The sequence below is a fragment of the Neomonachus schauinslandi genome, chromosome 12 (assembly GCF_002201575.2).
Source record: "Neomonachus schauinslandi chromosome 12, ASM220157v2, whole genome shotgun sequence".
In the NCBI taxonomy this organism is placed as follows: Eukaryota; Metazoa; Chordata; class Mammalia; order Carnivora; family Phocidae; genus Neomonachus; species Neomonachus schauinslandi.
The window spans coordinates 15,258,041-15,268,926 of NC_058414.1; the positions used below are offsets into that span (position 1 = coordinate 15,258,041).

Below are 10,886 nucleotides of genomic sequence, written 5' to 3' on the forward strand. Positions count from 1 at the left end.
AAACAATTATAAGAACATATTATGAGCAACTCTATGCCAGCAAATTAGATAACCTGGAAGAAATGGATGCATTCCTAGCGATGTATCAACTACCAAAACTGAACCAGGAAGAGATAGAAAACCTGAACAGACCTATAACCACTAAGGAAATGGAAGCAGTCATCAAAAATCTCCCAACAAACAAAAGCCCAGCGCCAGATGGCTTCCCAGGGGAATTCTACCAAACATTTCAAGAAGAATTAATACCTATTCTTCTGAAACTGTTCCAAAAAATAGAAATGGAAGGAAAACTTCCAAACTCATCTTATGAGGCCAGCATTACCTTGATCCCAAAACCAGACAAAGACCCCATCAAAAAGGAGAACTACAGACCAATATCCCTGATGAACATGGATGCAAAAATTCTCACGAAAATACTAGCCAATAGGATCCAACAGTACATTAAAAGGATTATTCACCACGACCAAGTGGGATTTATCCCTGGGCTGCAAAGTTGGTTCAACATCTGCAAATCAATCAATTTGAAACAATACATTAATAAAAGAAAGAACAAGAATCATATGATCCTCTCAATAGATGCAGAAAAAGCATTTTACAAAGTACAGCATCCTTTCTTGATCAAAACTCTTCAGAGTACAGGGATAGAGGGTACATATCTCAATATCATAAAAGCCATCTATGAAAAACCCACAGTGAATATCATTCTCAATGGGGAAAAACTGAGAGCATTCCCCTTAAGTTCAGGAACATGGCAGGGATGTCCACTGCTATTCAACATAGTATTAGAAGCCTTAGCCACAGCAATCAGACAACAAAAAGAAATCAAAGGCATCCAAATCGGCAAAGAAGAAGTCAAACTCTCACTCTTTGCAGATGATATAATACTTCGTGTGGAAAACCCAAAAGACTCCACACCAAAACTGCTAGAACTCACACAGGAATTCAATAAAGTGGCAGGATATAAAATCAATGCACAGAAATCAGTGGCATTCCTATACACCAACAACAAGACAGAAGAAAGAGAAATTAAGGAGTCGATCCCATTTACAATTGCACCCAAAACCATAAGATACCTAGGAATAAATCTAACCAAAGAGGCAAAGGATCTGTACTCAGAAAACTATAAAATACTCATGAAAGAAATTGAGGAAGATACAAAGAAATGGAAAAACGTCCATGCTCATGGATTGGAAGAACAAATATTGTGAAGATGTCAATGCTACCTAGAGCAATTCAATGCAATCCCCATCAAAATACCATCCACTTTTTTCAAAGAAATGGATGAAATCATCCTAAAATTTGTATGGAACCAGAAAAGACCCCGCATAGCCAGAGGAATGTTGAAAAAGAAAAGCAAATCTGGGGGCATCACAATTCCGGACTTCCAGCTCTATTACAAAGCTGTCATCATCAAGACAGCATGGTACTGGCACAAAAACAGACACATAGATCAATGGAACAGAATAGAGAGCCCAGAAATGGACCCTCAACTCTATGGTCAACTCATCTTTGACAAAGCAGGAAAGAATGTCCAATGGAAAAAAGACAGTCTCTTCAACAAATGGTGTTGGGAAAATTGGACAGCCACATGCAGAAGAATGAAACTGGACCATTTCCTTACACCACACACAAAAATAGACTCCAAATGGTTGAAAGACGTCAATGTGAGACAGGAGTCCTTCAAAATCCTAAAGGAGAACACAGGCAGCAACCTCTTTGACCTCAGCCGCAGCAACTTCTTCCTAGAAACATCGCCAAAGGCAAACATGAACATGGATGCATTCTTCTGCTATCTTCTTTTTTTTTTTCTTAACATATATTGCATTATTTGTTTCAGAGGTACATTCTGTGATTCAACAGTCTTGCACAATTCACAGTGCTCACCATAGCACATACCCTCCCTAGTGTCTATCACCCAGTCACCCCATCCCTCCCACCCCACCCCCACTCCAGCAACCCTCAGTTTGTTTCCAGAGATTAAGAATTCCTCATATCAGGGGCACCTGGGCAGCTCAGTCATTAAGCGTCTGCTTTCAGCTCAGGTCATGATCCCAGGGTCCTGGGATCGAGCCCCGCATTGGGCTCCCTGCTCAGCGGGGAGTCTGCTTCTCCCTCTCCCTCTCCCCCTGCTTGTGTTCCCTCTTTCGCTGTGTCTCTCTCTGTCAAATAAATAAATAAAAATCTTTAAAATAAAAGAAAGAAAGAAAGAAAGAAAGAAAGAAAGAAAGAAAGAAAGAAAGAAAGGAAGAAAGAAAGGAAAAGGAAAGAAAGGAAGGAAGAAAGAAAGGAAGGAAGGAAGGAAGAAAAAAGAAAGAAAGAAAGAAAGAAAGAAAGAAAGAAAGAAAGAAAGAAAGGAAGGAAGGAAGGAAGGAAGAAAGAAAGGAAGGAAGGAAGAAAGAGAGAGAGAGAGAAAGAAAGAAAGGAAGGAAGGAAGGAAGGAAGAAAGAAAGAAAGGAAGGAAGAAAGAAAGAAAAGAGAAAGAAAAGAAAGAAAGAAAGAAAGAAAGAAAGAAAGAAAGAAAGAAAGAAAGAGAAAGAAAGAAAGAAAATAGGAGGAAAAGAGGGATGGAGGGAGAGGGGGAGTGAGGAAGGGAGTGAGGGAGGGAGGAAGGAAGAAGGAAGGAATGAAGGATCGAGATCTGGATTTCAAATTTCTACTTAGCCACTTAACTCACAGCGCAATCCAGGGAAGATACTACATCTTTCTCATAAGGTTGCTGGGGACTGAAGGAGGCTCGATACAGGACAGGTCTAGCACAGGATCAACACATCACAGTGTCCTTTCCCGTTACAACTGAACTGCTTCCCTGAGCCATCTCAGCTAACACAGGAACTCAGAGACTCTTCGAAAGTCACACCATACATTGTCCTCCAAACAACAGTAAAGTTTGCTTTATTTTGAAAAGCTAAGAATTGTGAATTGGAAAAGAATTGAGGATAATAAACCAAAGGATATTTTTGCTCCAAGATTTTTCTTCATTCACAGTAGAGTGTAGAAATATAATAACCTCTAAAGCAATAACTACAGTAATTTTTAATATTCACCAAACTTTGTGAACTTTCTACAAACTACTGATCTATAAAATGTATATACTTCTGCATAGTTGTGGGATTATTGTCTCATTTGTTATTATACAGAATTAAACTTTTCTTCCAATTCTCATGATAGGCATAGAGCTCCCCATATTCTCACTCAGAGTGAAAAAGGGCTCAAAGATAGTGTGTTTGAAGCAAAACCTAAAGGACAATGCAAGAGTATTGTTCCCAAGGGGAAGATAACAATGAATTATTATAACATAGGTGTTTTGGTGAAGTCTTCTGGGACCTGATAGTTCTTTATATCAGGAACATAATAAAATAACACTGAGACAGACCATATTAATATCTTTCATTGGTTCTAAAGCAAACCTTCCTCCCCTCTCCTTGCCTCTGAAGAACAGGGCTGCCACTGCATCCCCAGTCCTGATGCATGCCCCCTCTTGGAGAGAATTCTGACTAGTCATTGGCAACGCCAACTCCATGGATATACATGTCTTCAGCTTGGATTTGTAGGTTGACTATATTCCAATCTTATCTTTCCATTTTTATTTGTCCACTGTCAACTTTGTCAAGTATCTCTGATTTTCTCCTTTGTTTGATAAATGTAGATAGCAAAATGAGAATCTCTCAGGATCAAGTCTCCTTTAACCAAAGACATGAGAGAACAGTGCACATAAGGTTGCGAGCTGTCTGGGGTTTCCCCGGAGAAGACTATTATGCATGGTACCAACCAAAAGAAGGGGAGCCCCTGAAATGAATCCTACATGGCTCAACCAATATTACCTGTAAAACGAGCCCAATTTTGGCTTGGACACAGATAAGAAAGACAACAGAGTCTTTTACCTGATAATCAATAATGTCCTCAAGTCTGATTAAGCCCCGTCCTATTGTGCTGCTGGGATCTCACAATGTCACAAAGTCAAAAGGGACCTGTAAGAAATCCTTCTTCATTACTAACCCTCAACTCCTTTCTCACTTGAGCAACCATATCAGACCCTTTCCTGCTCTTTTTTTTTTAAATAATGTTTTATTTATTTATTCATGAGAGTCAGAGAGAGAGAGAGAGGCAGAGGCAGAGGGAGAAGCAGGCTCCCCGCCTAGCAGGGAGCCCGATGCGGGACTCGATCCCAGGACCCCGGGATCATGACCTGAGCCGAAGGCAGACGCTTAACCATCTGAGCCACCCAGGCGCCCCCCTTTCCTGCTCTTAATCACAGGTTCATAAGCTGTTGGAACAAGAAGGGCTCTTTAGACATACATAGCTCAATGCCCACACAGCAAATGGGATGTGGGGGCCGAGGGATGGCAAATTCCTTGTCCAAAACTAGTTAACCACAGAGGTAGAGCTACATGTGCATTTCTGAAGATCACAGAATAGCTTCCAAAAGGCTTTTTCTTTCAACATATCAGAGAACTGGGTTTTGTTTTAAAATTTTGGTTTAAATAGGAATCTATTATATGATGGAAGATAGACTTCTTCAAATTTATTCCTTCATTCCAGGAATAATATGTCATTACACAAATAATATTTCTCATTTTGCATTATATAGTAAAAAATCATTTTGCCAAGTTGTAAAAGTAGCTGATTAAAAATGGAGAACATTGGGCGCCTGGGTGGCTCAGTTGGTTAAGCGACTGCCTTCGGCTCAGGTCATGATCCTGGAGTCCCGGGATCGAGTCCCGCATCGGGCTCCCTGCTCGGCAGGGAGTCTGCTTCTCCCTCTGGCCCTCCTCCCTCTCATGCTCTCTGTCTCTCATTCTCTCTGTCTCAAATAAATAATAAAATCTTTAAAAAAAAAAAAAATGGAGAACATTGTTCACATTTCTCAAGTATATTTTTATTGACATATTTGCATTTTGGGTTACTGAAGAGTTTCCTCCTTTAGAAATACAATCCCAAATTGCTAATGGAGCAGGTCTGGTGTTTGTGAGAACAGAAAGGCTTTTCCTTTGATGTGATTTCTGAACAGTTTCACGCAATTGAATACCTGGAAATCAAAACCTCTTAATTGATGGTAATTTTCCTGGTAATTTAGGTAAGTAGTTGGTTGACCAATTACTCCCTCTCTCTCTCTTTTCTTTTGCTCTTATTGTTTCTGCTTTCTATTGTTTCTGTGATTAACTGCCTCCTTGGAAAACAGATATTGCTGTCTCTTAATCTGAGGAAAACTTATAAGATATCAGATGCCATGAAGCTTATATTCAAGGACTTCCAAGGGAATGAAGAAGATCAAATTGCCAGTACAAGGTTTCTACCTGCTGGTCCTGCCATGAAGCTCAGAAGGCTGGCATTTTTTGCAGAAGCTCTAACCAGTGTGGTTACTCAGGCTGGATCAAGATATTTGCACAAGGAACTAAGCTCATAGTAACTCCCCCAGGTAAGTAACTCTGTTTTGTTTTGACCCTGTGAATGGAATACTGATAGACGGTTTTTAGAAAAAACAATGTAGGATCACCTCAGCATATGGACAGTAATTTTGCAGCTACTGATTATTATATATGGAAAGAAAATTACTTTGCAAATGATTTATTTACTTCCCTGTGTGTAAGCAGATTAAAATTCTACCTTCAGAATATATACACACACAAAAATAGACTCAGGCTTGAAATTAAAATTATTTTTAGGACTGTTCTACAAACCATTGGTGTGAGTTATTGGTTCAAAATCCTTTTCTTTTCTTTTTTTTTTTAAAGATTTTATTTATTTATTTGACACAGAGAGAGAGTGAGCACACAAGCAGGGGGAGCAGCAATCAGAGAGAGAGAAGCAGGCTCTCCACTGAGCAGGGAGTCTGATGCGGGACTCGATCCCAGGATCCTGGGATCCAAAATGCTTTTCTTCTAATTGGTCTTTTAAGTGAGAAATGCTTTGATTAAGTACCTCTAGTATTAATAGTGTTCCTTTCTTAATGAATAGTGCTCTTTTCTCTAATAACCTGCAAAATATGTGATTGCTTTTGATCTCATCTTTAATAGCAGTGTAAAAAAATTAACTCTTACAGTAAATGATGATAGAACATTAATAATCCCCTTATTACTCTAACTTCTCAGAGAGGAGGCTGAGACTGGTCAAAATTTGTGTTATTGCTAGTCTTGGGGTATTACCTAAATATGGTCCAGTTTAATGAAATTTGTGAGCTCAGTAAACCACTTCAGCTCCAGCGTCCATGAAAAGATTTTGTGTGGTTTTACGCTTTCATTTGTTCATTTATTGTCTCAGCAAACATTTACTGAAGACAGTTATTCTGGTGGATGCTAGAGATAAAAGGGTGAAAAAGACACAGTCTCAACACTAAAAAGCTTCTAGTCTAGAGGACAACTATTCTAGACTGTGGTTTCATTGGGTCCCGTGTTTTTCAGCTTGTGGCTGCGAGAGACCCGGAACGTCTTGGATTCATGAGCTCGTTTGTTGTCTTAACTTATGAAATACCTATTGCTTATAAAATCCATATATTTTGTTTGATGGAAGAATTTGATAAAATGGCCTGAAACCATCCCACTAAGGAAAATCATGATATTAGCTAAGATTTATTGTGGGTCAGATACCATGCTGACTAGTCTAGTGCTTTATCTCATTCCTCAACAGCCCTATAGAGTATATCCTCTTATTCCAAATTCACAGATGAGGATACTGAGGCTTGGAGAAATTCAGTTATTTGTATAGTCACATGGCTAGTTACTATGGTGAAGAGTGGGATCCAGTAGAAACTTGTCCATTCCAAAAAGCATGGTCTAGACCATTATGTGATACTAGAAACATTAAGCCATATTTTTATATTCCGAATATATAGTCTTTTGTAGCCTGACCTTTTAAATAGACTCTTTAGTTGAATGCTTAGCTAGTAATAGCTCATAATTTGTATGACTCCTCATGTGGAAAACAATGCTTCTGCTTCTAATCATGGCACTAAAATTGCCTCTTTTCCCCCGAGACATCAATTAAGTCATGCTGAATATACACTTATTAAATTTTCAAAATGTGATTCTTGGGGAATTTCTATTAAATGACAAGTCCTTTGACACCATTGAATTCAACTTTTTTCTGTATTGGCATCAAATTTGCTGGAAATATGGAAGCTGGCAGAAGAACGGGAGCAGTTGTACTACATGCAGGACTCAGCTGCAGAACTCAGAGCTGCCTTTGCACTCCGGCTGGGACAGCTGCAGGGAGAGCAAACCAAGCAGGATCCTCTGATGGGCAGCTCAGGATTGTAACTTAATACCCTGGAACCTGTTAGGGTAATTTCAGGTTCAGAGAGGCAATCTTTCTGTAATAAATATGTTACAAGATCAGCATTAAGATTTCAGACTCTGTAACAACTCATCTCGTCGCTGATTAGTGGGGATTGGATTCAGGAAAGAACTTACTTTACAATCAAACTAGATACCCACCCCTCAATACAGAGAAAGAAAAACAAATACCTATAAAAGCACTGAACATTCATTTAGTAAATACTTTTTTGTTCCTCTTTGAAAACAAAAGAAATAATAGCTGTAAATTATCTCTAGTAAAAGAAGTGATATCACACAAGAAAACCCTTTAAAAGAAGAGATATCTAAGGGTCAAGAAAATGGAAAAGTAAAATCATACTCCCCAACTCCTGTGAGTGAGATGGGAAAGACAGACCCAAGCTGTCCAGGCAGAGAGGGGTCAGTTAATCCATTCTTGGCTATGATCATATCTAATGTGATTTTGCTTGAGCTTTATCTTTGTTTAATGTTAACAAGGCCCATTTTTATAAATCTATATAAATATTGAAAAAATATGGGCACAATTTTAAAAGACGCACAAAGAGAGATTTCTGTAAAAGCTTTTCAGGTGAGATTAGTATGGCTGGAGCAGAATCAAAGTGTTTGGTCTTGGCACAAAGCTCAGGGTTACAGGTAAATTACATTCTTCAGTATAAGGGAGGGGAGGGAGGCTGCAGTCCAGGTGCTGGCGCTGGCTCAGAATTCTAGGATTTGGTCCCAGTTTGGTCACAAATAGTAGCAGGATCCTTGGAGAGGTTGGTGACTCTGTCCCAGTCCTAGGGGTAGTTGCTGCCTGAGCTAGCATGGAGGACATTAGCAAGGAGCTAACTAGCTGCAGCAAGGGGGCGTTTCTAAGATGTTAGAGCCTTTTGGGATTTCTGTGTTGAAAGTTTTGTAAAGAGGTTTATACATCTTATTTATTTGATTTCAAAAATAACCAATGGAAAAGAATGAACAAAAAACTGCTACACTTTCATTTGTCAAAGGATGATTAAGTATCAAAATACTTAATGTGTAAACATATTCAAGAATGTTATAAGCTAAGTTTTCCCCCCTAAATTCAATCTACTATATTTGTTCATTCTTCACTAGCCTTAGAGATGAAATTTTGCCTGAATGAGGGAGAACATCTCACAGGGATGTTTCTAGCACATTAGGTCTGCTCAAATAAAAGTTTTCAAGAATTTTCACAAAGGTGGTAAAACATTGAAAAAAATGAAAGAAATGATGTATCTTGCTTTTCTTCATGGTTGTGATGATAGGCACATATGAATTCATAAACTGAAAAGTGAGTTTCTGGTCCTCTTTTTTCCAACTGACTACATAATCAATGTATATTCTAGCAATCAAATTAAATAATGCTCAGTTAACTATTCCTTTGAGAAAATTGTGAAAGCTTAAGATTCATTTTATCCAAAAGAATAAAACATCAAGAATCCAGCTGAGGAAAAGGGACAGGAGGTAAAAACAGGGTGTTGTTGTCCAGAAACGTTTCAATTTCATCATTTGATTTTCAATTTCTTGACTATAATGAATCAGAAGTATTCCTATAAAAAAGCACAAAGTTTCTAAGATGAAAGTTGAATTCCTTAATATATTGACTAGAGGCTAAAATTATGTAACCATGATGTACAATTGAAAAATTAATCTTTAACATGCTTTTTAAATTAAAAACAAAGTGTATGGTTGCAAAATATACAGTGTCTTATTGTTATAATCAATAAAATACTATTTGCACTGCAAACAAGATGTATGAATTTAAAATAAGCACGTTATGTCCTAATTCTACTTACACCATGAATAAGAACTCATTGTTTGCTTACTGATTTCGTATAAAAATCATTGGAGCTTTGCTACACAGGTAGACATTCTCATGAATTTTCCCCCCCCAAAAATAGAATATTAAGAGCCCCCCCAAAAGAACTTTTCCTTCTCTTCTCAAATGAGAAATCCAATTCCTCTTTTCTTAAGAAATTGAATTATTAAACTAACCAAACTAGCCCCAAAAGAATATCAGAAAACTACTTGAATTTCATTTGGAAATCAATTTTAAAAGGGTTCTAACATTTGTAATTTTAATCATTAAATTAATAGTAAATGTATAATCAAGTAACATACCAACATTCAAGTGACACACCCTTTAAAACTATGATGTTTTGTTACATATTTTGATATTATGTCAAAAAACTATGGAACCGTAACTTTTACACTACTTGTTATATATATATTTTATTCAGCAGGTGAAATCACAGAATACTGTGGCATTCTAAAACTGTTCAGCAGCTTTCTAGGGCAGATTCAACTTTGAGGGGAGACTCTGAGAGTCCAAATTCTTCATAGTATGTCTTCTTAGGGTGGCTTCTTAGTTATACCTAGATTGTAAATGAAATTCCAATATAAAATGTGCTTTCAGTGAACATCTTCCAAAGTAAAACAAAATTCTGGTAAGTGTGTTACTTGATAAAGCTAATATAAAAGCATTTCTGAAAATAAGTTTTTTAATAGCAGTTTTGGAAATACTGCCGCTTTGCTTCTAAATTCAAGGCATTGTAAATATTTGGGAGGTGCAGTTTTAAACATTGTCCTACTTAAAATCCTGGAATGGTTCAGATGAGAGATTGAGATGTTTTATAAAATCAGAAATCAAGTAGGAGACCTCCATTACTTCAGAAGTGGACATGGGATCCATACTTGAAGATTTAAAGGTCAACTTGATAGATTGTCAAGTATGTGTTACAGTAGATTCCCATTCAAAAAGTGTGTATTGTTTCAAAAAATTTCACGTTTTAATCCAGACTCCATCACTTAGTAGCTGTGACTTTAGGCAGGTTACATGACTTCTTGAATCTGTTTTCCCGTTGAAAATAAGAATAATCAGTACCTCATAACCCACTGTGATGAAAGACCATGATAAGCACTAATTCTATGGCAAATTTCCTTCATTTCACTCTGTGCTAGGTGGTTCCAAACCACACAATGTTTGTATTTCTATAATAATGTTTTTAATTGCTATTCCATTTTCCCCCACAGATAAAAGCCCTGATGCAGACAATTCCCCCATTCCCACAATTTTTTTTCCTTCAATTGCTGAAATAAAATTCCATAAGGCTGGAACATATCTTTGTCTTCTTGAGAATTTTTTCCCTGAAGTTATCAAGATACATTGGAAAGAAAAAGATGGCAAAACAATTCTGAAATCCCAGCAGGGAGACACCATGAAGACTAACGACATATACATGAAATTCAGCTGGCTGACCGTGACTAAAAAGTCAATGGCTAAAGAACAAAAATGTATTGTCACACACGAGAATAATAAAGGAGGGGTTGATGAAGAGATTCTTTTTCGTTCAATGAAAAAAGGTATGTGCATATAGATATAGAAATACAAGCTTCCAGTGCCCTTTTTCTTCAAAGGAAATGCCCCACCTTTTCTGTTAAATATTAATGAAAAGAAACAAACAGAAATCTTTCTAAATGTTGTTACGTTTCATGGTAGCATAAATGTCCTTCTATTTCCCCAGCGAATTGAAATAGTATGGGCTTTGGAACATTAAAAAGAAAAAGGAAAAGAAAAATTCACTTACCCTTTCTCACCTC

At 37.5% G+C, this 10,886-nt stretch overlaps 1 protein-coding gene across 1 annotated transcript; it reads left to right on the forward strand.

Annotated features, from left to right (window-relative positions):
* Positions 1 to 10,325: 10,325 nt before the first annotated feature.
* LOC110574273 lies at positions 10,326 to 10,508 on the forward strand. The gene is given in 1 exon segment (XM_021682921.1): positions 10,326 to 10,508. A coding segment is annotated over 1 exon segment (177 nt). The 5' UTR covers positions 10,326 to 10,331.
* Positions 10,509 to 10,886: the final 378 nt, after the last annotated feature.